General features: G+C 36.0%; 1 protein-coding gene across 12 annotated transcripts in view; it reads left to right on the top strand.

Annotated features, from left to right (window-relative positions):
• The window catches only part of USP34 (ubiquitin specific peptidase 34), a 144,096-nt gene that overhangs the window by 18,251 nt on the left and 98,968 nt on the right, over nt 1-26,877 (top strand). For 4 of the 12 annotated variants that reach the window (XM_087777347.1, XM_087777345.1, XM_087777341.1 and 1 more), the window contains exons 2-8: nt 1,219-1,306; nt 4,719-5,139; nt 5,413-5,454; nt 10,474-10,524; nt 10,708-10,857; nt 16,112-16,179; nt 22,234-22,426. In XM_087777347.1, the coding sequence (XP_087633473.1) occupies nt 1,219-1,306; nt 4,719-5,139; nt 5,413-5,454; nt 10,474-10,524; nt 10,708-10,857; nt 16,112-16,179; nt 22,234-22,426 (1,013 nt within the window). The remainder of the gene's footprint in view (nt 1-1,218; nt 1,307-4,718; nt 5,140-5,412; nt 5,455-10,473; nt 10,525-10,707; nt 10,858-16,111; nt 16,180-22,233; nt 22,427-26,877) is intronic. The other 8 variants (XM_087777348.1, XM_087777346.1, XM_087777343.1 and 5 more) reach the window with 4 other exon arrangements.

The raw sequence follows: 26,877 nt of genomic DNA, 5'->3' as shown, positions 1-26,877 counted from the left end.
GGGAGGGGTTCTGAAGAGCTTGCTTCTGTTAGAGAACCTTTCCCACAAAGCTTGCTTGTGAAGTAGCTTTGTAAGCACCTAATACTTGACATTTCATGTGAAATGTGGAAATGAGTACTTATTTTTGTTATAAATTAAATGGTCAACTTAAAAGGAGCGCTGACATTCTCAATTTGTATAGCGAGTAGGTAATTGTAGAAGTGTATGGAAATTTAAGCCACGGGGGAAATGAGAATTGTGCTCTGATAGTTGGAGGAAGGTGTGTGACCAGTAGACAGAATCCGGTGCCCTGGTATATAATTGGTTGATGCATAGGTGGAGATGTGGACTACTACTGATGTTTGGTTTATTAGAGTGTATGAGCATTTTTTAGATGGAAGTGGAACATTTGATAATAAATTATTGAAATATTTGGGTTTTGAATTCAGTAAGTAACTGTTCTGGTTTCCAGCTGTAATAAATGAATGTTTATCGTTTTGCCAATTAGTGATTCGTTATGGTTAAATGTCAGTATAGACATGTCCATATTTGAAAGTAATAATCACTAACTTAGCTAGTCTGAAATAACTTTGTGCATACACTGCACGTTGTTCTTATCTTGATAGTTTTGCTGTTGTGGGGTTTTTGGTTGTTTCTTGGTTGTTCCTCCCCCGCCAATCTTTATCTGATCAGGAAAAGGAAGTTAATGTCTCATGGTCATCTTAAAATGTAGACTTTAAAATCTGGAAAAAAACCCCAACAACAACCAAACAAACAAAAAACCCAAACTGGTTAATAAGTAAAATTGTTGAAGAAGGTTCATATTTGAAAGCGCACATCAATCCGTAGTTCCCAGTGAAGCTTACGCAGAGTATTTCTGAAGAAGGGGCTGTTCTCAACCACTGATTTTCACAGCAGTATTTAAGAATACCATGCAGTTTCTGTTTTCAAGTTAGTTGCATCTAAACCTTTTCTCTGTTTACTGAAGCAAAAGATAATGTAGACTTGGTTGAGGGCTTCAATTTCCAATATGAAAAGATGATTTATTCGGATATTGCACATCTTCAGGCCGAAAAACCTTTCACATAAAGTTGCTGTAACTTTATTACTGGTGTTTATTTTTACAACATATATTTTTTTATTTTTCATGCTATCGAAGATAATTTCTAATAAAAATAGAGCAATTGCACTTTTTTTTTTTTTTTGCTACTAATATGTTTATGTTTTTGTTTTCTTTAGTATCAGACATTGAAGGTGCTGACGGGTTGCAGCTCAGAAAGGAACATGCCCTCAAGATATTTGCTTACATCAATTCCTGGACACAAAGGTAACTTTGGAATGAGTTTGAGTGTTGATGATCCTGGATCACAACAGTAGATTTCCCTTCTTAAAAAATACAGTAGATTGCATTAGAACGGGCAAGTTATTAACATGTAGCTAAGCGATACTTGTAGAGTAAAGGACATTTTACTACTTATTAAATAAAAATAAACAAGTTACCCAGTGCATTTTGGGCAAAGCATCTTTTGAATCTCGCATTCTGGATGCTGTAATAATTGTGGAGCAATAAGTAGCTATATTGCAATGACAAATCATGTGTGGTGCTGCTCTAACATGACATTTTCTGACCACCTTCTGTGGAAGCAGGGTAGGGTAAGAAGAATTTGAGAAAAGATCTCTCTGAACGGGACCATCATGTTAAACTTTTCTCAGTGTTCTAATACTGTAAGTCAAGATGATGAACAATTGCAGCCCATAGCTACTAAACTGATAAAGAAAATCCTTTGCACATGGTTGTCTAAAATCAACTAGATTATTCCTTTTAATCTATTATTTAAATTACTGTTGTTTTTTTAAAACTAGTTATATTAGGTATTCTGCTTACCTCACAGCTACTTCTTTTCTCCAGCACAAGGAATTATATGGATCTTAGTTTTCAGAAAGAATCTACAGTAAGGATGTTTGGAATTCAGTGCTCAGCAGTGGTCACAAGACCAAACTGAATCGTGAGAAATATTGGCCAAAGCATAGAGAATAAATTGGAAAACGTTATTCTGGTATTTAGAAGACTCCAAAAGAAAAAAAGGAATGTCACATTTTGGATACCTGTGAAAGCAGAATCCTCTTCTTCCTCATTCTGCCCAAAGACGACACTCAAAGCAAATGCCTTATCTTCTGCAATGTGCTATTAGACACAGAGAAGGAATTTTAAATCATAATAAACAGCAGCAACAGAAACCAGAGTCCTGTCATTTCTTGACAGGTCCTAGGTCCCAAGTTTGTCTGAGAACAATTGCAACCTAGTCGCTTTCCAGGTTATCAGCTGTTTAGAGTTTTCCTCAGTTCAACAGCTATGGCATGACAAATCCAACCTGAAGAAAAAATAAAGACTGGATAACACTTAACTCTTTATTTTCTTCTGGTTTCTTTTTACCTTCCATATGTTAAAAGAGTATGGAAAACAGTCCTTAACCTATTCAAATCAGAGTCTAGCGAAGAGGCCACAGGAAGGAGTTTTACCTTACATTTTAATTTCATGTCTGGTTTCTGCTCTGCCAAATGGGCTTTTGAGAGTTCTGCTTGTTGTTTTGTGCTTGAGGCCTTCCTTGAGAACTACTTCTTGTTTTGTTACCTGTAGTTTAAATCTCTGCTTTCCTTCAGAAGATCAGTTGGCAACTCAGCCTGAAGAATACCTTTTTCTTCCATCTGCATGTAGTGTTTCCACTTCAGTTTTCTTCTGGAAATTGTGTTCAAAGAAGCCATATTTGTAGCATACTCATTTCTTCATAGATCTTTAATTTTTGGTGGAGCTCTTCTTCCTGTGAACGCATTCAGATGCATGAAGACTTAGAGGTTTTGCCTATACCTCTGTCTTGAAAAATGTGCCTTTGCCCAGCAGAGAATTCTCCAATATCAGTTGACATTCAAATACAGATATGCGAGAAGTCTTCACCAGACTTTGTTTTTGTTATTATTGAGAATAATTTGTTACAGCCAAGTGGGGTAGTAATTTGTAGGCATAAGTGATGGACCTATTGCACGTAGTTTTCCCCAAGGATAAACGCTTGAGGATAAACTTGGTTTTGCCTGCAATTCGTTGTTGTAATTTGTTAATATGAAAATACATTTACAAGTAAATCACAAAATCTATTTTTTCAAATGGGTGCAGACACCCCACTTACACAATATTAAAAGGATTTTTCTTCCTGCATAGATGAAACAAAAGGGTTTAGATGCTTCCATCACTATATCTGTGCTGGAATTAGGGAATACTGAATGTTATCTTTATGCCTACCCACTGAAAAAAAAAAATAAATCTGTATTCAGAATGTATATGCTTTAAGAGCTGTAGCTCAAGGGCATGTTTGTATTCCCTCAAGAGAGGCAGCACCCTCTACCTGTCATAGTTCTGAGTTCTCTGTCTTTTTTTTTTTCTTACAAATTATAATTGAGTAAGCCCAGTTTCTAGATTAAATGCTATGCTTTGCAGAAGATTTTTTTTTAATCACTTCTTATTGATGACTTCTTGCCCTATCTTTTGCCTGCTAATTTCTTTCAGAAATGGTATGTGTAATTTTTGTATTATTTTAGTTTCTTAGAACCCTAGTCGTGGATTGGAGTCCGTTGTTCTCCATGTAACAGGAGAAGGGTCTCTACTGCAAGACAGCTACCAGTTCATATAGCAGTTACATTGTTCCATAGAGTTTGAGTGAGAAAGAGCTGAGTCCATCTCAAAGATTCTGTTACAAGCACGTAGCCTTTAATTTTAGTCTTCATCAAAGCACCCTTGCTTATTGCTTGCTTTCTTCTCTACGTTCTCCAGGATTTAGATCCTTTTAGGGGAATATGCTCCACCTTTTGTTCAGAATAAGGAGCTTGCTTGTTCATACAGAAGCAGCAAATGTTCTCAGACAATAAGTTCTAGGGTATCTATCTCGGGGGGTTTATGCACCCAGAATCTCTTTGACGTACATAGTTATCCTTGCCCACAACTAGAGCTCTATTAGAGTTTTCTAACTTGATGATTTGATTGGTTTTTCTCATTATATTGCTAAAGGGATGGCATATAGTTTTCCCCCTTGTTCTTTTGAGTTTACAGTGTATCAGTAGATATTCAGAGGAATAATCTCTGAGCCTGCATAGTGAAGAAAGTAGTGAAGATACTCGATACTGCTTTTTCCCATATGGGTAAAAGGTACCAACGTGCATGGTGTTTCTATCCAAATGCAGATGAAGGAAGTGAGCTTAAATACTCAATTAAAAATAAAGTTATTTTGCAGCCCTGTTGGTTTAAAAATAACAATAATTAGTTCTTACACAGCTGACAAGCACTTCAGGCGCTTTATTGCAAAAAATACCAGTGGAGAAAACCAGACGAGGAAACGGATTCAGGACCATACTGAGGAACACTGCTTCTTCAGTAGTACAGTGACCTTGCCCCTAAGATTTCTTTTGTATATTCTACTCACAGTGGCAGCTGCTAAACGATAACAGGGATTTCACAGTTTTGGTGAGCATTTGGAAATAATGGGATGTTCACAAGGTTTAAGGAAGGCTTTGTGACTCCCACTTGCTGCCGGGGAGAGTCTGTTTCATTTGGATTGCCTTACTTTTATGGGTGTGTCAAATATTTTGTTGCTTGAAATGTTTTAATGTGAAGAGTCCTTTTGGTCGGTTACCTGTTCTGATTTTAGCTACTTCAGGAATTTTTATTTTTATTTTTTTCTGTTTTCTTACAGACAATGTCTGTGCTGTTTCAAGGAGTATAAACATTTGGAGATCTTTAACCAAGTAGTATGTGCGCTTATTAACTTAGTGATTGCCCAAGTTCAAGCTCTGCGGGACCAGCTCTGTAAACATTGCACTATTAATATAGATTCAACATGGCAAGATCAGAGTAATCATGCTGATGAGCCCCTGAATGTAGAAAGACAGTCTCATGAAGAAGAAAATGGAGAACGGCAAAAATCTGTAGAGAAAAAATTAGATTCTACAAGAACTTGTATCCTGACAGAGGAGGAGTCTGCAAAAAACACTGATGCTTTTAGCTTATGGAGCACTGATGAGAAGGAAAAGTTGTTGCTGTGTGTGGCAAAAATCTTTCAGATTCAGTTTCCTCTGTACACTGCTTATAAGCATAATACTCATCCCACAATAGAGGTATATCTTATCTTTATGTGTATATTGAATTATTTTGTGAAAGGTTATTTGTTCTCATTAATGACTAGACTGTGTGTGTTTGGTGATAGTTGCTTTCACGCAGGATGGGCAAATTCAGCTCTCCTGTTGACTTCAGTAGAACTTTTCAGAGAAACTTTTTAAATGACACATACTCTTACACTTTCTTTAAAATATGCTTAATTGTTATAGGTAATATATTGATAAGTGTTGGATGGAACTGTACACTGAATTATTGTACTGTTTAAATAACAGGAAGGCAAAAAGGGGACTATAGCGAAGCCTTTCTTCCAGAAGGTAACCCATTAATAGTTTACTAATTTCTTTTCCTTACAATCTGTGGTTTTAGAAGCAAAGCTTCATAAACTAAACTTTGTGCAAGACCAAACTTATTTGTTAGAGCAGCTGTTTAATTGACTGGAATAACTGAGCTCTCCACAAGTAGCTTTGTTCTACGGTGCTGATTTTTCTCTGTGATATTTGTTATGGCTACCATTCACATTTTCCATATTTTCTTCTGAAAAAAACACCAAACAAAAGCTCTCAAAAATCCTGCAATGTTTAAAGCACAGTTTCTGAAATAAATATGATGTTGTTAGCATTTCCTAGTTGAAACAATAGAGTTCTTGGGAAGGTTGGGTTTTGATCCAACTTGTGGTAGTCTAATAACAAATAAACAGTTCTTTTACAATATTTGTATGAAAGAAGATGTATATTTAGCTATATGGAGAAAGCTTCTATCCAGCAAACTTTTGAGAAAGTCAAAGTGGAGACTTAAACTACAGTTAACCCAGTCTTTTTTTATTTTTTTTTGTCTAGAGGGTTTTGGGAGTTCTGTTGGAGCTCTGAGTGGTTAAGTCCAGTCCAAAATGAGAAGATACCAAGTCATATATAATTTTTGGTTATGTATGCTAGAGTGATCACAAGATATAATCAGTTCTTGTTGAATGAATCCTGCCATATCTGACAATAAATCCAGTTAAAACCCGCAACATAGCAGGTTTTTTGAGTGGGCTGGATTTTGGTTTCTTGTCTTATTTCAAAACATATGGTCATAAGTTAACAGAGGTTGTTTCATAAATATATGTGTATAGAAAAATGAGGCAAAGTTAGGATTTGTGGATTTCAGGTTTCCCATCATTCATTTTGGCCTGCCTTTTAAACTTTCACCATACATAAATAAATCTGTAGTTCAGCCTCTGCAAGTAGGAACTGTAGAGGGTTAGATCTATCTTGTCAGTTAAAAAAAAAAATCAATGACTACTTAAGTGATTTATCTTTTGTACTCCTCTGGGACGCCTACGGAAATGAGCTTCATAGGAATATGCAATGAACAATTCTGGAACAGCTTTTCTATGTACAAGCACGCTTGCTTCTTTTAAATGACAATTTCATGTATTTTTTTCTTCTCTTTCAATTTCACTTCCAAATGATAAAAAGAAAATCTCAAAGTGCCTGGTGGGATTTCTTTTTCACTTGATGTGCAGCCATAATGTGATTTGGACACAGATATGCTGTAGATTGCTGTACTGTGGCTGGCTATCACTCTAGACATACTTTTATGTATCGTATATATATCATACTAGTATATATCATTTGAATTATTAAATACATTCATCAGCTATCCCAAAAACAGCACTTAAAGGGAAGCCGAGAATGAAAAACACTTTCCTGAGGTACAGATGAGCGAGGGACAAGTTTTTTATTTCTCTGCTAGACTTTTTGTGTTTCCAGGTATGCATTATGGAGGTATGCTAGCCTGCCATATTTGTTGTGTACCTTTTTCCTTTTTTGGGGGAGTTTTTTTTGTTTGCATTTAAAAGGTCCCAGCATCAATCATTTTTCTCACAAACTGAGATTTCCTATATTTAGGAAGCAGTAGGGTTCTGTTATTCTAAAGTAGTAATGTTAGCTATTTTAGTGTCAAAACTTTCTGCTACCATGAGTAACTCATTTGCTGAGGTTTAGAAATTAATTTTGGATTTCAGTCTTGAGCACATCTTAGTTGAATCGAGACAAGTTATTAGTCCCAATAATGGGAGCACTTTTTGTTTTAGATCAGGCTTGGACTCAGCCCTCAAGGGATCATAAAACAAAAATCCCTGTTTTAAGTGTATTATCTATTCTCGTAAGCTAAACAGATTCCTGAACAGAGCAAATCTGCCAAGAATTTGTTGGGAGAAGCTTGTGTAGCTCTCCCTCTCTCTCTAAGCATTTCTCTTGCCCTAGAAAAAGGGAAATTTTCTGATGCAAAACAGACTCCCATCTCCACTCTCACTGGCTTCAGAAATTCCTTGTTCCAGATTGTCGAGGTGAATTTACAAAATTTCATTGAGTCATCACGTCCAGTAAGGTTTCACTTTGCCTAGAAATGACCAATTAGGCTGTCATTTAAAAATTTCCAGTGTAAGGCTTTCATTATTACCTTCTGGTAATGATTAGCAGTCAGTGTTACTCTTAGCTTTTGCTCTGCTTACACCTCCAAGATCTTTGTTCTTAATGCCAGCAGACAGAAGACAAGTCTCGACGTGTAATCCTCTTATCAGGTGCTTGCCAAAGCCATTTTACAGTTGACCATCTAGTCGAGAAGAAAATCATTCATATGAAAGTAGGAGGTTTTCCCTAATTTAGGAGTTTACAAAGTTGGATGAAAATGAATGACAAAGCAGGATAAAAGGATATCTGCCTGGTTTTGACTGTATAGACTTTGTCCTTAAATTATATGGGTTAGGAGTTATTTTTGTCCCTTACACATTTACAACATTTCTAAAGTGAGAGAGTGAAGACCATGGAAGCCCGATCTTGACAACAGTACCTGCCTTGAACAAGCGGCCTTGCAGAGGGCAGAAATATGCCGTATACGAGGACAGTGAAACTACATCATGTGGAAGTAAATCAAGCTCATTGACAAGTGTATAGTCTTGACCTGTGTAGAATGAATATGAATCTGTATAGACAGAATGTTTGTCTCAACTTTTCTTAAACTGATGAGAAGCCTAATGAAAAATGTCTTTCTACTAAGTTTGGATTTCTAAAATAGCACAATTAGTTGCAGTCAGTTAGAGGTCAACCAACTTCAGGACATAACTATTGAAAAAAATCTGTAAAGAGAACATCTGGAAATTTACCATTTGCTTCTGTTGAAATCTACCAATACCTTTGGTGCACAGAGAGAGAGGCCTTTGTGTCTATTTTTCATCCTAAACGAAATGGACTCAAAATATTTCTATAAGTATGGTTGGCTGGTTTTTTTGAGAGATGTTCATACTTTGGAATTAATTTCTTTCTTTTTTTTTTTTTTTCCTTCTTTTCATACTTACTCTGTGCAGCAAGTGTAATACCTAGAATGGACACTTCAGAGGGAAGAAAAAAAAAAAATGTAGAAAATTGAGGCTCTTAAAATCCTGTCGAGAAAGAAACAAGGATGTAAAGTGCACTCCTGAACTTTGCACTGTCTCAGAATGAACAATGGATCTGAAGGGAGTTACCCAACCATTTAGCAGTCCTTGACAGAAGATGAAATGAAAGAGGAAAAAAATCAGTTGTTTAGGTGCCTGTAGCTGTAGTTTCTGATTCTTTGGAATCTTGCTGTCTTTGCTTCTCCTTTTCGAGTAAATATTTTCTTGGAAGGTATCCCTAATTAAGTGCCCTCCACCAAGACTGTGTCCATGTCAGACCTCAGCTAGTACATTTTAGCTGAGGTGATGGTGTTTTTTAATGCCATTTTAGATTTCCATGAGGAATTCTCTTTATTTCCTTGTAAACTTGATCTTAAGGAGTTCTCGGTCTCTGTTCTGTTTCACATCTGCAAGAACAGAAGTCACATTTCCAGACTCAGTCTCTCAACTGCAACACTTTTAGTAAGCTTTGCGAGACTCGCGCAACAGACCTCCGTGAGTTTCTGATTTCTGTATGCTAAGAACTGTAGTTCACTTGACAACAAGTCTCTCTTTTATTCAAGAAAACTAATGAAATTTCTCACACTATTTCTGCAGTTTTCACGAGCAGAGTGCTGAACACCTTTTCTTGCTACTTGAAAACATACCACCTACTGGCTTCAAAGCTGTTTTAAAAATAACTGTTAGAGTATCACGAGTTCGGGCATGACTTAGAGTTCAGCAGAAGAAAAAAAGAAAATAAATGGTTAGATATAATACGAGCATATCAAATAATTCAAAATGTTTGTATCATACTTAATCCATCCAAAATTGCTTGCCTCTAGCATCCTCTGGTACAGTTTTAAGAAGCTTACTCCTACACAGCTATTTGAAATATATTCAGGGAACTTCATTTAGAAACTTAACTTTATGTTAAACTTAGATTTGATTTGTGAGTATGAGAACTGGGTGTTTGGCATGGAGGGATGGGAAGGAGAAGAATGTGTGCTGTAACTACCTGCAAGTATCCATGGCAATGTTGTGGTTTTACAGTCAGGTTTTATGATATCTTCAGTGCCCTTTTGCCCCCAGCCATATGCAAGATACACACAATATGTGTAACAACCCTAATAAAGAAAATTCCTGCTTTATACTGCCCAAGAAGCGGATGCTGTGAACACTAAAAAGAAAAGCTATTTTTCCAAACCCTTTTCAGTTTAGTACTCCTAGGAAATAGATTTCTTGTTGCAGCAAATAGCTAACAGATTGATGGGGTGATACAATTCCTTCCTCCTCTTTAGTTAGCTTAATACTGTAAAGAATATTAGACACTTATATGGTGTGTTTTGTTATATATGAAAGAATATAGTAGGTGAAGTTAAAGAATTCTAATATTCTGATGGGAGTGAATGATGTGACAGTTTAGCCCCTTAGGTCATTAAATGTAGGATTGTGGAACATCCTACATTTCATCTAAATTCAGATGTTTGGGTATATGTCTCATCTTTATGCAAAAAATTGCATTCAAAAGCACCTAGATTGGTTCTGTTCTGTAATTCTCAGGCTGATGTACAGCCAGTGTGCCAGACTATCCCCTTTGCAGTATTCCTGTTGAAAAAATTGGTGATCTGAAGGGGGGTGGGATTGAAGAATGATCTGTTAATCCAGCCATTGAGGGCCACCGCTGAGATGTTATCCTAAGCGTATATGTGTGTACTTACGAATACATCTTAACAAAGGTAACATGATGAACTGGAAAAATATGTTTTGCCATGTAGAAGCGGAGCAAAGCTTGAGCTTCTGTCTCCCTCTAAAGTAGGGTTCTAGTTTTTTCTGTTGGTTGACTATAATGTCTGTTAATGGTCAGTTGTTTTTTTGTTCCATAAATGTCTTTTTATTGCTTCACTTAGTTAATTTTATTTTTTTTCTTTTTAAACAGGATATTTCTGCTCAAGAAAGCAATATATTAGGGGCATTCTGTGATATGAATGTAAGTTGTCCATTTTTAAATAGGTGCATATTTGCTAGAAACTTAAAATACCCGTGTTCGCTCCTCTGTATAGATTTGTGTTATACTAATGTAGCTTTTGAATTTTCTGTATATCTGAACGGATCTCGTATTGATTGTTCAAATTCTTCTTCTTTTTTTTTTTTTTTTTTTTTATATTTCTAGGATGTAGAAGTACCATTGCACTTGCTTCGTTATGTTTGTCTGTTTTGTGGAAAAAATGGCCTTTCCCTCATGAAGGATTGTTTTGAATACGGAACCCCTGAGACACTGCCATTTCTTATAGCACATGCATTTATCACGGTGGTATCTAATGTAAGTATCGTCTTTAAATTGTTTAATGTTAAACACAAAAAGTAAAAGGACTGAAGTCTGGAAGAATGCTGTAGGACCAGGGAGGGAGAAAAGCACTCTAAGATTTTCCTTGTTAGGAATGTGAGGTGTGCTGGTCCAGTGAGCGTTTCACCGTCCAAACCCTATACATCTCCTGTAAGCACACAGGTAGTTTTGCGAGTTTGTACGTAGGTATGAAGATTGTAACACCCCCAGAAAATACTTATAAGAATGTTGTCGAGAGGTCATTTCTGTCCCTGAAACTGCATCATGGAAATGTTTCAAGCTTCTTCAAGCTATATAAGCTTTTTACCTATTTCCGGTGAGCCACAAAGGAAAAGCCTATGGATTTCTTTTCTTCTTAGTTTCCCGTGATTTTATATCATTGTACACGTTTGCAGCATAGAGGTAACTATCTTTTATTTTGACTTAGTTTTAGAATACACATCCTTCATCATTTCTCCATTTTGACATAATAGTGATTTTCGACTAGCAGAATTACAAATTGATTTGAGTGGAGATATGAAAGAGATTGATGATAGAAATAAAAAACAGTCTCCGAAGAGGGACATCTGAAGACTTAGCGCAATGTGAGAATGTGAAGTCGTGGTTTGTCTTGTGGATGTTACAGACAGACAAAAAGGAAAACAGCAGTTTGTTATGCCTTGTATGAAGTGAGTTTAACATAATTGTGACATTGATTGCAGTTTAAATACTTAAAATCAGATTCCTCCTTCCACACATCTTCCCTCCTTCCTTGTTGCCGTTACTGGCCATCCAGGATGATGTTCTAAATAAGTATTGAAATATGTTCGCATAGAGGGAACCAGTGACTGAAATAAAGCTGCTGGTGGTGATCTGTATCCCTCACTCGTAATCCTTTCAGTGCAATGGTTCTTAACTTGTAGATCAGAGAACAAACGAGTAAGGCCACGATATGCTCTGTTCTTGTAAGCTTGCACAGGAGGACTGCTGCAGGACCTCTGTGTGTTAAACTGTGGAGATATGTTCTCTTCTGGCCCTTTCTGTATGATATGATGAGCTTTCAGGTGATAACCTGGGGAGTTCTTCATCTCTAGCTGCTGTCCGTGCAGCTTGTAGTTTTCATCAAACCATCTGCTGCAAATGTATGGTCTTGTAGGTTATTCTGGTCTAGAAGTAAGTTTTGGTCATGGAACCAAACATTTGTGCGTGTCTGATTTTTGTTTTATTTTTTGTGAGAACGGGCAAAACCGTTCTGAACAATGAGTGGCAGTTCCCTATCACACCAGCGTTTTTTTCAACAAGCATTCTGACTGCAAATCCCATTTCCTAGGTATCCTATACCCGGGCATGTTCAGAAACTGCACCTGCCTTTCTTTGTCCTTTTTTGAAGTCTTTATTTTTCTCCACATAAATTGTTTATTTTCTTTATTCTGAGTGATGTGCCCTAACCCAAAATACTTCTCGGCGAAGTTTCTCCTTACAGATAATTACTTAGAAACTTTGCATTTATCTTTGGTTCTAGCAGGTAATACATTAAGCTGTCTCTTGCAGCGACTTGAGATGAATGCTATGGTTAAACCTGCCAGATAAAATGAAATTCAACCCAAACCATAACCAGTAGAAGTACTGTTTCTTCAACCTCTTCCAGCATTGTATCTTTTACTATTCAGCTAGAATCTTTCTTTTGAACTTTGTCTGGCTTTGCTGGCAAATTTGTGTGAGTTAGAGGAAAACGGTTTTAGAAGAATTTTTATCTTTAGAGTTTATCTGTCAGTTCACTACAGAAAGCATAAGAAAATGTTTTATGCGTCATGTGCTTTATTCATCCACTTTCCGCATTTTAGCGTCACTTAGTGTACTTGTCAGCAGTGCTTCTGACTTTCAAATGCAATATGTTTATTAGTTCCGAATGAGGCAGCTAATTTTTTTGACAAAATACATTTTACCTTGCTGATATTAAAAAAAAAATATTTTTTTTTCTCTACAATGGTGCATAAGCTTCTAATTTTGATGTAATGTTTCTCTTTCCCTGTTTCTTTTTATATCGTGTCACTGCTTAATTCATGTAACTTAGGTAAATATACATAATTTAATAAATGTTTCTGAGTGTCTGTGAAATGATATACCAAACTCCAATAAAACAAAAAGAAACATTCGCAAAACTGCATTTTTTTGTGAACAAAATATTGGTGATCTTGGTAAGAACTCTGCTAATTTGGCTTGGTTTTATCCCAATGCATTTCTGTTTGTGGCATTTATAGATAGTGTGAGATTTAGGAATGACCCTGTCGATAATAGCTCAGTGAACGGCTCTGCAGTGTCAACTGTTAACTGGTTAAGTAGCCATTATTGTAAAGACTCCTAGAAATACCCGTGCTGGAATTTATTTTAAAGTCTGTGAGATGAATGAGTTGTTTAGCTGCTACCTTCAGTGTTTCAAAAATATTTTCAGAAAGATTGTAGTGTGGATGAACCAATCAATTTCTCATTAAAAAGTTAGGCTTCGTAGTAAGGTCCAGGAAGCAGAATAGGTGAAGTTGGAACTAGTGAACTCAAGTCGAGAGAAATCATTTGCTAACAACCAGTAACTTTCAACTGTGAGTAGACAAGGCTGTATAGTGGTGTGGAAAGCATTTGCTCTGTTTCTTCCACAAAGGAAGGTGAATATCTCATTAAGTGCACTCTACAGGTGCATTTAAGAGACGACCATTACCACACATTAGTGAAGTCTGTGGGGAACTGAGCTACTTGTTTGTGATTACTGGTGTCTCCTTTATATAGAGGCATTGAAATAATTGAAAAGATGTTTCCTTGAATTTTTTTTATCCAGCAAATCTCGTTTGAGTACATGTCCTTATCAGACAAGCTTATGTTTGTAACAGTAAACCCAGCAAATGTAATATAATGCAATTTACTTCACACAGGGAGTTGGCTAGTTGGCACTCTTGTTTTTTCTCCAGCTCACAGCTCCGCAAGATGCTTTCTTAGCAACCTGTATTGTGGTAGGACTGACTGTTCCTTCTTAGGCTATTTCTTTGCTGCCTTTTTTAGTTAGATCCTTGGTTCCTCCTGTCTTCCCACATTTCATATTCTGTGGTATTTGCTCAGTTTAACTACCTGATGTTGTGTTGGTCTCCTTAAAAAACTAAGAGAGACAGAGAAATCCACGACCTACAGCTTGTTCTGTGGAGGGTTTAAATGTCACTGAAAAAGCCTGTCTTTACTACATTCTGTATCATTTCAGTTTTGTGGATGTTGTGGAGGAATAACTGCCCTCTCAGTGGACATGAATTAATTGAAATAATGCTGATCGTTTCCAAAACGTTGGTTTAATTTTGCTGTATAAAACTTCAAAACTTGTCAGAGGTAAAAACTGTTGAGAGACGCACTGCCTCTTAGAAATGAATTACCTTTGATAAAGAGCAAATAATAAAAAACCCCAAAAACCTCTGAAGCTTGAGAATAGAACAGATGCAGTAAATACTGCATTTGGAAGAAAAAAAAAAAAAGGATGAAAGTTGTGCATTTTTAATGTAATTTTATATGTTATTTTTATGTCATTTTATTTCAATAATTTAGTATGTTTATATTTGAGTTCATGATGAAAATTACGTTTTCATTTATAACATGTGAAGTTATCCATTAATTCAGTCCTGAAGGTTGTATATAATGCAAGTATACAGATGAATGAAATGGCTTTAGAAGTTTGAATTAATACAGAGTGAAAATTACTATGAACAATGAAAGCTATAAAAACAAAATTATAAAAACATTTCCTACTTTTATTTCACAAAGAAATACATTTGCTTTTGTGTTTGATACTTGCATATGAAAAAGAGCACATTGTTGTGTTAAAAATCAAGTTGTGTAAATACAATAGTATCTTTGTCACCCTTGCAGTTCCTTGTCAAAATGTCATTTAATTCCTGTTTCTAGAACAAGCATCTTCTAGTTACACTTTCTATCTTTGAGATGTTAGCATTTTTTTCTTCTTGAGACTGCCAGTAGGATCAGAAGCTTATTCCAAATGTGGTCTTTTTTGCAGTGTGAAGATGTGGCGGGTTTGTCTTGCAAAGTAGGTTAGCATTGTTACTGTGTAGTGCTAGTTGCATTGTAAAAAGTATGTCTGAAAATATTTTTTTCAGAAGTGACTCAAAAAGTTATTTGGCTGATTCCAGAAATGTTTAAAATAAATGCTGGTGATACGGTTTTACTATAGCCTAATATTTTTCTCTCCTGGCAAGAAGCAGAATTTAGTTTTTCTGCATACAGAAGTTTCCAAAATCCTGGTGAGAATTTAGTTCTTAGCTAGAATTTATTGCATCAGTTGCAAAGATTAAACATTCTCTTAAGAACAAACATGGAGAGGCAAGTTGACATGACAGCTTTGAGTGACTGACGGTGTTAGCTATTCACAAGATTTGTGTGCGCACATGTGAGTAGTAGTACCAGCTGCTGACGTTTCATCTCTGCGAGATCCCTTACCTGGCACGTAGTTGTCTTTCTGTAACAGGTTTAACAGGCTCAGCATTCCTTTTTGAAATGCAGATGGAACTTGTAACTTTGCCTGTGTAAGTAGTTTGGTTGGTCCTCTTTTCCTCACAGCGGTGTTAAATAGCTGTTTCAGGGTTTTTTTTCTCTGCATACATTTTCTTCCTGCGTAGTTTTGCAAAGGTGGTAAAGGCAGAATGGTAAATATGGGAATGCAAATATGGTAGTAAAAAAAAAAAAAATGTTCTTAATCACTGGTTATAAAACATATTTTATTTTATAGGATATATAAGCCCTAAGGAGCAAAACATCAATACGAGTCAAATACTTTTACTTGATTTAGGAGAGATTTGTAAGGAACAGAAAGAGTGGAATAATTTTCTTGTAGACTTTTAAAGAAAAAGGAAAAAGAAACTCCACAAGGCTGAGTAGCAGTTTTTCCTACTGAAGAAACTACAGAAAACTCAGAAATGAGACATCTGGGCAGTATGATAATATTTATATAAAGTTTATATTGTCCAACTGACTAGAAGAAAAGATGCAACTCCTGTTCATAAATCACAAAAACATTCCTCAGATAACAGCTTTGAAAATTAGAAAACTAAGAAGTTGAAAGAATGGAAGTTGAATGAAAAACAACAACAAAGCCTTTTTTAAAGTGGGGTTGCATGTGCAAATGTACCAGCAATATTTCATTTTTTACCATTCTCATTAAATGTCATTAATGAAATTTTTATCTATTTATGTTTTTGCATTATAGATCAGAATATGGCTACACATCCCTGCTGTCATGCAGCACATTATACCCTTTAGGACTTATGTTATCAGGTAAATTTTTAATTTAAGAATTTTTCTTGTCGGACTTTTTGACAGCACCTATTTATAATTTCAGCTGATACACTTTTAATTGTTCAAGTTGTTGCTCTGACTGTATCATTTCAACAAGGAGAGCGAAGGTAATGTTTAGAGTTAGTTTGGGCAGCTCCTTACATCTCTCTGATTTCAGTATCAATCAGATCAATCTTGTTAATAGTGTTTTTAGTGTGACATCCAGCCCCATTCTGACATGTCGTGTCAGGTTCAATTGTAATACAGTTTCACTTACTGCAATAGCTTCATAAAACTTTACATAAAACTTGCAACGAGACGATGTAAGTAGAAGAGCAATATGTAGTCATTGAGATTTCATATATGAGTTTCACAGAGTTTTAACACTGCTTCACATTTTGATGTTCTGTATTTCCAGCTGGCAGGAACTGAAGTGTGATCAAAAGTCTACTCGCACTTTTATGTATCTAAATATATCCAGTCCCAAAGATTTTCTTTATATCAAGCTGCCTATCGTGAAAAACACTTTAAAATTAAAGTACTTATAAAGATATTTAATTGTACAAACAATATATTTTGATTGGCTTTCTCAGGACAATAGAAGAAATCCAGTGAGCTGCTGATGAAGTTATTTTGTGTATGTGTGTCTGCCTGGAGGTGGAGGGGTGTGGTCACAGCTAATTCTCCTTCCAGTGGCCCAACATGAAACTTCTCAGGCGCAGCCAACCTAAAAGGCTTGCATGGGCCAACAGCTCCTCCAAGGCTCTGGATTTCCTATAACTGTAAAATTGGAAATGTGCTTCTACTGGTCATAGCTTACTTCCCCAATAGCAATAAATGTGCCTTTACAGAGTATATGGTCTTAACGATACCAGTATAAAATCACACTCTTAACAAAAATAATTACATTAGCAACAAAAAAGTGCACAGAACAGTGAGGCTCAGAACTGTGTTTCATATTTAAAAGTGCTCTGGTTTTAATGGTAAAAATTTTGACTGTAAAAATTTAAGCACTGGCTTGGCTATCGATCTATCTTGCTACAACATGGTCTCTACCAAAATATATATGAGCAGAGAGAAGAGTATTCTGATATTTTATTAAAACATATCACTCCTGAGTTACAGTCCAGCCGTGTACACTCCTTTAATGCTGATGTGTTATCTTTGAAATCTTACAAAGGTAATTATTAATCATGAAGCAGTCTAGGAAGGGCAGGCAGAGGATCTTCAAGTTCTTGTCTCTGTACATATTCCATTAATGGTTGTTCATGTAGCTGGGAATTTGGTTCGTGAGCCTTATCTATCTTATTGCAATGTGTGGAAATTAAAAAGAGCATTGGAGGATCAACAGTTAGAGATAGGCTGATAAGAAGGAACTTGAGTGAGACAGAATAACACAGCCTCCAGTCTTTGCTGTTAATCCTCACTTGCTTGTCATCCTATAATTCTTAAAACATTTTCTGTTTTATAACTGTAGCTGTAATTAGGGTCACTGGAACAAATAGAAGATTTTTTTTTTTCCTGTGTTCTCTTTATCTCTTCCTCTTTACTTTACCCATAGAGTATTTGCATCTGATTTAAAATGTGATTTGTCAGCAGCTTCTTGCCATAAATAATGCCCTTGATGTCTGTTCTTAGCATTACAATACGTTCATGTCAATCAGAACGGTAATACTGATACAGGAGACATCTATGGAAAACACTAGCAGTTTAGAGAGGGAAGAGGATGTTCTCCCAGTTTCCGTTTTTCACAGCTGAATCCTTATGGGAGATCTGGGATTTCTCAACACTATGAAATCCAAAGCTTGCTTTGTGAAGATGCACTTACGGAGTGGGACATGAAGCTTGGAGGCCATATAACACAAATAATCTCTAGTGCTATACCTTTATACGGGACAGAAGTTAACACAGATGCCTTTGGTAAAAGATGACTTTCTTGATGTATGCAGCTCACCCCGTGTGGTTGTCAAGCTTACAGATCTTGCCTTAGCAGCTTGGGTCTCTAGGTCTCCATCTGCTTTTTACTTTAGGAAAAAAAAAAAAAAAAAAAAAGGCAAACATAATCTTGGGCACAGCAGCACAGCACCTTTGAAACAAATCCTGCAATAGCTTCTGCCGCTGTGCGAAGTAAGAAAGAGGGCTTGGAGAGGGTTGTAGCGATGAGATCTTGGGGCTCTAATTGACTGTTAGTCCAAATTGCTGCTCATGTAGATTCCTTGCAAGATCTGCGTTTTGGAGTGCTGATCAGCATAAGCAGAAAGAGAGATCACCTGACTGGCATCCTAGCAGCATCTTTATCAGATGAGGTTAACGTGCATGTTCCTGTTCGGTGGTTATTTCTACTAGGAGTGGATGAAATGAATAGCAAGGTGTGCATTTGTGTAGAGGAGACCACTGCTGGAATTTGCAAAGATCATGGACACAATCCTGTCGTTATTGCTGCTACTAGAAAAAAAGACTAATAAATGTTATTTTCTGCCTGGGGAATGGAGCACTAGCATTCATATCTTGCCCATGAAGGACCTATATTTTTAAGCAGTTTAGGAAAGAAATAAAGGTCATGAATTAAAAGTTACACCTTTCAGTAAGGAAGCAAAGTGGTTTTAACCTCCTCAGAAGGAAACTTTTATTGATCCTAATACCTTAGAATTCTGCATTTCAAGTTGCAAAATTCTCGTGAAAAAAAGAGGAGACTTACTGACAAAATTACTCAAGAAATAAGTCATAGCTTATTGCAGTTATAAATGAGGGCAAGTTGTTGATGATGTCTCTTTATAAAAGACATGGGTTCCAGCTGACTTCTGCCTCAAGATCAGAGATGCTCTACAGGGTTCCAGATGTTGAGCGCCTCAAGAGAGCAGTAGCTATAAACAGCGGTGTTTTGAGGACAGTGTTTTTTCAGTGGCAAGATGGTTGATTGAAAGTGTCATGGATAGTTCTGTCCTTTGGAAAGCAAAGGACTACCAATGAAATTCAGTTTTATGAGAAGGAAGAGATAAAGTTGTATGTCTGATATTGTAAGTGCCTCTATAAACCATAAAAAAGCACTGGACAGTATGAAGGAAAAGACCCCTAAAATTCTTCTTTCTTTGATGTCACAGTTGGTATCACCTACTAGACATTCCTCTGGTAAAATCTGAGAGCTATGTGTAGCATTAGTGCTGACCGATATCATATTTAGTTCTAACCTTTTCTCCTCCCCTCCCTTTTTCCTCTCTCCCTCTTCAAGATGGATCTTGAGAGGTTTTTTACAAAGGCTTCATGTCTCTGCCCCAGTTAGGGAGAAACAGAACATGCTGTGCTCAAGCACATTGAGAGGAAATTGCAAGTGGCAGTTGCTCCTGTGTTAGCTGTGTAGACTCGGCACAGGGCACAAGCATAGCGCTGGTATATGCAGAGGAAGTAGAAGCTCTGAACAGAATTGTTGATCCACGGTGCTTCCTGTGGAATACAGCGAGAGAGATGCAGCTGAAAGAATTCAAATCACTCTTCTGCTTAAAAATATTTTTCTTAAGAATTTGGGTTTTATGGGAGTGCCCGAGACCACTCCTTGCTACTAAATGTCATGAAAACCTCTTATAATAAGCCTTGAAGTTTTCAATTGCAAAAAATATTTCACTCCTCCAAAAATCTGACAACTTATGCTGTAGGTACAAAGAATAAGCAAGTCAGGAGACAATAGCCAGGCACTTAAGTGAATTCTTCATATCACTGAGGGGCACTGACTCATTCTGCTTGATATCCCTTTTGCAGCTGTGGTCCAAAGGAGTCATATTAAGGGAAAAAAGATTATTTCACAGCTGAGTAGCCAAAGTCCTGAAGCATAAGATGTGATTTAAGTGTTACATTAACATGGAACTGCATGTTTTAAACTGAGCTCTCTCTGTCCCCAAATACAGCAAATTTAAGTAGTTTCAGTAGACTAAAACTGTTTGGATTTTTTTTTTTTTAATTCATATGTATATGTGTTGCTTAAATGTAGATAATATATATCTACTGATTATTTTAAGTATGCCAGACTGGCAGGACAGGTCCTATACAGATATAGACTATCCTTTATGTATATAAGGATATATATGTACGACTTGATGTGCATTATGAACATTGAAAAGCTTTGGGAACCAGGGCTGATTATAGTTTGCGTATAAAAACGGGGAGATAAAAACTGGCCTGAGGTTGCTGATAGTCATATTGAGGCTATTATGTTTTGTAACATGGACCAATGAATTTTTTCATCAGAGTGTAACTCCTGTCACCTGTCTGTAGGTGAAAGATAGGTCACTGGGTCTGGTTTGCTGCTGAATTTTTGCAGATGAGTGTTCCCTTCTCATGGCTACTTATCTTTTGTTTAGAAATCATAGCACAGAAGCATTTCTTTCTTGCCATGATCTGATTTCCAGTGCTCCCCATGAGAAGACAAATTTCACAATTAATAACAGTGAAGGATCTGGTTGCCTTGGCCCTGAATGGTCCTTCTTTTGTCCTACCGTTACTAATCTGTGGTTTCTATCATAGATCTACAATCTCTATGATTATTTGCACTGAAGTCTCTTTTCTATGTTTGACAATGTTAAGTATCATTTAAGTGTGTTTATTTTAAGGCCCCTACACAAAAGCTGTGAAAAAGGGCCCCAATCTAAATAAGAATCAGGGCCTGTATTTTTGCCTTTTTTTTTTTTTTTTTTTTTAATTTAGTGATGTTTATATGATATAAATGCAAAGCAATGATGCATAAATCTAGTTAAGTGTAGTTTAGTATCTCTTGTGTTTTTTAAAAGATTCATGCATCTATCTGGCCGGTCTCCAAGGATAGATCCAGGCTTAGGCTGTCAAAGAAATGGATTTTTAACGCATTTCTGTGTAGTTAAATCTAGTTTGGATGTAGTTGAAACTTCAAAATGCTGGAGTACAGCAGAAAAAATGAATTACGCTAACCTTGTATGTATCTACATTTCACTGTGCAATCTTTAGCTGCTTCAAAATAAGCTCAGGAAAGCTTGTTTCAACATTTTTCTCTTATGCATTCAGTTTAGAAGAAATTCCCAACTGTGTCAGTGTTTTATACGTGAACTTTACAGGCATTTCAGTATAGATTTTTGTGGTATATCTTGATCTTGTAGTTGCTTAGGTGAGACTAAGGTTGCGCTAGCTCCTGTAAGTTAGTTTTATAAATTATTATGTCTTCTGCCTCCCATTTGCAGAGGGTGTCTGTGTTGCGGCTCATCGTGCATGGTTCGATGACCCCTTATCTAAGGTGTCTGCAGTAGGAAGAACTTAGCTGTTAAAATTCTTCAGCGTTTTTGGTTTCTCTGTAAGATTCCTAGGATTCTTGGTGATGCTTCACATGTGCCCTTAATCCTTGATCGTAATTGCTGTCAACAGAAGAAACAACTTGGGCATGTGTTCCTGTGCTAACCTGTTGCGAAAGCAGTACCGTGGCACAGGGAGTCCTGATGTACAAGCACAGACGGCATATGGTTACGGCAGAAAAAATGGGCATGTGCCGCATTTACTCTAAGTGTATCAGAATGTGATTGCACAATTCTAATTTTTTCTGTTCTGTGACTGAGGCCACAAACGGGGATATATTCATCTTCAGAGGATTCTCACTGTCAGAGCATGCTGTTTGTAGTCCATCGACACTGTTTCCAGAAATTCAGTTTTAACGTATATGAATATGTTAAGCAGATTGTGACAGTTCAGTTTTAAATAAAGTAAATGGACATGGTGCACCTATCTGGAGGGGGCACTTTCCAATGCTTCCAACCTATATTTCTGAAGAATTCCGTGGGTTTCCTGTCATTTTGTGGTATGAAAGAAATCTGAAGAGGTTTAAAATAAGAAATTTATTTACTTTTTAAAATACTCTGCATAATTCTGTTTTTCCTCAGTGTTTTTTTTATCGTTGCCAACTTTTGATAGTAGCATTTTAAGGCTTAGTACTCTTAACAACTATTGGAAATATGTATTTGCTATAATCCAGGTGGTGTTCCAGGAATGTTCTAGTTTGAATCATACCCTTTTTTTTTTTCTTCCATTTGTAATTTATTCTAGGTATTTATGTAAACTGTCAGACCAAGAGTTGCGACAGAGTGCAGCCCGGAACATGGCAGATTTAATGTGGAGCACAGTTAAAGAACCATTGGATACAGCCTTGTGTTTTGATAAAGAAAGTCTTGATCTTGCATTTAAATACTTTATGTCTCCAACTCTAACAATGAGATTGGCGGGGCTGAGTCAAATAACAGTAAGAACTTTTTAAAAATATAAATAATATTTAGAATAAATGTTTCTTTTTGTGTTTTATGAGTTACGGACTTGTCTGGGGGGGCTTCTTCAGTCTTAGGAAATTATAGTCATGATTGTGAATATAGAGTTCGCTGAGAGCCAAGTCCAAGTGGTGGCTGTGTTCTGCAGCATATGGAACTGTAACACATTGCCTGAACAATTTACCATGCTGAACGAAACCGTCTTATAACCATGTTTTGTGACAGCTATGTTGCAAATTAAGTCCCTTGACATGGCTATAGTTGTTGTTTATAAAGGCTTTCAATCTGTGTTCATTTTTACCTTTACAATGTCTTGACTCTACTGTAATTAGCTTCCTCTTTGTATTGTACGTACCTCTTTTGCTTGTTTGTTTAGTATAGTCTGTTTCTCAAGAGAGAGCATTTCTGCATTAATTAGCAGAAGACTGAATTGAAGAGGTAAATATATATATGGCATCAAATAGAAACAGATTAAAACCAAAAAACCCCACCCTTCTCTTTCCCATGGAAATGCTCCACACTGCACCAGTCAGGATAAGTTGTGCATCTTCTGTCTGCCATTGCTTCCTACGTATGTATTATAGGCATAGCAAGACAGTTGTACAGAAGGTCAAAAGTGAACTTTTTTATTCATCTGAGCTTTTTCAGTTTTGTGTTTCTTCTGACACTCCTGTATTTAAGATTTATAGCCCATATTGTCATGTTTGCCTTCATGCACAAAGTGGTGAGCAGGAGCAAACTATACTAGAATGAATAAACATGTTCTCCTTAAGTTTTGTAGTATTTTCTGAACACATTCGGCCTTCTCTGTTCTAATGGATTACATAGTATCACTCAGTGACTCTCTTCATCACTGTCAGTAAATACAAGACAAGTTTACTTAAAGTTAATTTCGCTTCTCACTATATTTATATGTGGAAGTACTTAAAATTGTTTTAATAAATGGCAAGTTAAAGTAACTTGTAAGTATTTCCAGTCAGATTATTGGTGGTTTTTAACCAAAGTAAATATTTAATTTACCTAGATATGTGACCTACTAAGTTAAAAAAAAAAAAACCCAAAACCAACCCAACTCTGTCAGCTACATCCACTCACTATTAATCAAATGCTGTTCTAAGGGTAATTGCATTTTGTTGGACTTGAATGCATTGTCCATTCAGTTTTGCATTTGTATGAATGAAAACCTAATGCAGTTCATCCAGTGGAGGTGCTAAAGCAAGATACAGAGAAAGTTAACCTGGAAGAAATAGTGACAGCATGTACTCATTACTGTACATATAATTTATATATGTAAGTAATTTATGTGACTTTACATAAATGCTACATATAATACATGCAGTGCCTGAATTCTAATCTTCTGTCATAATTAATTAGCATAAAGTGAATGTTCGGGGTTCTTTTTGTGTAATAAGAAAAATTCAGAGAGTTGATAAAGTCTTAGGTGAAAATATAGCCTGTATTTTTGTTTTGATTTTTCATTGCCATGTGCTTTATTATTTATACAGTTACAGATCTCTCATAATATCTGGCAGATACATTTTAAAATATGGCCATTAACTGGGCATAAAAGTAATTTCCTTTTTTTATTTTTACTCTGCACAGTTTTGGAAAATGACGTTTTCAGTATCGTTTATTTTAAAGTAAATTTCCAATGTTTGCATAGTTCCAATTACATTAGATATTTATTCCTGTAAGTACTTCCCTTTGGTTTTGTACAGTTGTCCTTCTTCAACTACTAATGTATGTCTTATTGTGTATCTTTACCAAAAGAAAATAAGAATGCAGCAGTTTGTTTATTTTTCAGGCATGTAGTTCATTGAAGGGAGTGTGAAATTGCGTAATTTTAAGTAGTTATAACATGTTTTGACCTGTTACGATTGATAAGTGTGACTGTAAAAGTGAGATTTTTAATAACAGGCATGTATTTTTAGACTAAAAGAGGTTTTAGCTTGTAAAAAAAAAAAAAAGGAATATTGTTTGTTAATAAGTTAATTGAGTCTTTTTTAATATGAATAGTCTGTAAAACGGCTCTGGACCTCTGAGAATTCTTTCTTTCTTCTTTCTCATTGAAATCATAGGCAATTTTCTCTTTCATTCTCTTTTTAAAGATCTTATGAAGATATTTTTGGAAGAAGCACCTTTTTTGTTTGACTTTTGAGTTTGAGAAGCATTTTGGTTTATTTAGTTTTGTATGCCTTGCCTGGAACAGTTTTAATTGCCAGGTCTGTGGAACTTTGAGTGTGAAATCCGAACCAAAATGGACAGAAATTTTGACTGCCTCTTGACTGAAGTTTACCGTCCTCTTTGCAAACAAAGATGTGTTTACAAAGACGTAATGTAATTCGGCTTTGTTAGTTAGTATTTTCACACAACTTTCTCTATTACCGATGCACTTTCATGACTACTTTTTTGAAGTTTCTGTTTTCTATTCGTGTCTTTGATGGCTAGAATTTGTCAAAGTAGTTTCATTGAAATGTTCTTCTCAACCAACACAATTTCAGCTTCCTGTTTTGTATTCAAGACTTCAGAACTGGGATACCTGCAACTGCAAAATGTTTTCCTTTCCTGGACTTTCATTTGCCAAAAGTTGAGCATTTAGCCTTGAAGCAATTCTTCATTTCGTTTTGCAAATAGATGTGAAGATTCAAAGAAAACTTGTAGCAAAATCATGTGCAAAATATTTTAAAGTGTGAACTTTTCAATATATACTTTATTTCAAAGAAAAGTTTCTTCTGAAAATTCATATGGAAAGTTGACTCAGATGCAGATTGTAATTTCAACTCACAAGATCAAGACTAAAATAGATTCGGTCAAATAATTTCTATGACTTGCCTGGTTGTTCCTTCTGCAAGATAAATGTACTTTTGCTGTCATCGTGGAGACAGAAATCTTTGACCAAAAATATCAGTGAATCTAAACAGATGAATGTCTTCTAACACGGAGGTGTTGGTTTGTGTCTGCCAAGAGATTTTTTTTTTTTCCTGTCTGACAGCTAACATGACCAGACCTAAAATTAAACCTTTCAAGTTTCATGGAACCTCTTGAGACTCACAGAATACATGCTGTATGGCATACGGGGATTATATTTGCTTACCACCAAATATAGACTTGCCTCCCTTGAAGAGCAGCATATACATAATGTGTCATATCATCTGACTAAAGTTCTTATTTACAAAACAAGGCTGAAGACAGACACATGAAAGTTAATTTTAGCAAAGCAGAAGCTTGAGTGGTTGAATATGAAGTTGGAAATAGCTACAGAAAAGAACGGCAAAATATAAACCAAGATATACCTGAAGGTTTATTTTTGTTGTTATCTTGTTTCTCTTTGATTTCATCTCCCATTCATCTGTTGAGGTGCTTCAGCTCCAAAATACCCTCTTCTCTCTCTATTACTTTCTCACGAACAGGATTCTCTGTTTTCCTGTCCTTCCAGTTACGGATGGACTTAAGTATGTGAAAATGAATGCTCATAACTGATCTGGCTATCCTTCCTGTTTCATGTTTTCAACCCCTTTTTATTTGGTTCTCTGCATTAGTGAAAATGCAAATGCAACGTTGTTATTTTTTTCCTGAACAAATTGAGTGCAAAACTGGAGCGGTGCATATTTTTTAGTCTTGCATTGGTTTCCTGTGTAGAAAGTTTAGTTACCTTTGATGCCTGGGTCTTGCGACAAGACTAGCTAGGGAGATGCCTTTTTGTCCTCAGCTTTCTTTGCTGAAGACTTTACACCTCTGTTGTACGTCATAACTAATACATACATTTGTGTTACATTAATGGAGTGTCTGGGCACAGGCCTCTTCAGTTTCTTACAGTGGTTCATATATGGTAAAAAAAATTGTAGAAGTATTCTATTCCCTCTGGCATTTCATGGTAACGAAACATGAAGTGAAAAAAACGTTAGGAGGTGAGTGAGAATAAGGTGGTGCAACACTGTCCCGTGTGTACTTTGTATTGCGCTGTTGTGTCAGAATTCTAAGACTTTATTTGAAATTATTGGAATTTTCAAACAATTTTTACAGTACGAAAAAGAACACCTTTTGTCAGAATTCCTTTGGATAAGGATTTTGTATGGGAAATTCGGATCAGCATGTGACCATGAGTTTAAAATTAATAATAGTAACAGCTCAATACTCTTTCACTCATTCATCCCTTTCAAAACATTTTCAGTTGGGGGGTAAGTCTTCAGAAAAGCCAGTGAACTTTCACTTCTTTATTTGACCGAAATCTAATTGGTTATAACAATTTCTTCTTTAAACTCTGTTGACATGTTTTTCCACTCCTAAATATGTTTCATTTGAAAGTATCTATTAATAACTTATCTATTAATAATTGTGTAATCAAGCTCTCGTGTCTCACTAATTTTAATGCATATTTTCAATTTTGATTGTTTAAAAACATTTTTTCCCCATGAAAATTGTTGAGATT

The sequence above is a fragment of the Nipponia nippon genome, unplaced genomic scaffold (assembly GCF_047370975.1).
Source record: "Nipponia nippon isolate SJK-2023a ecotype South Korea unplaced genomic scaffold, ASM4737097v1 scaffold_4, whole genome shotgun sequence".
NCBI classification, from domain to species: domain Eukaryota; kingdom Metazoa; phylum Chordata; class Aves; order Pelecaniformes; family Threskiornithidae; genus Nipponia; species Nipponia nippon.
This window is presented reverse-complemented; position numbering and strand designations above follow the sequence as displayed.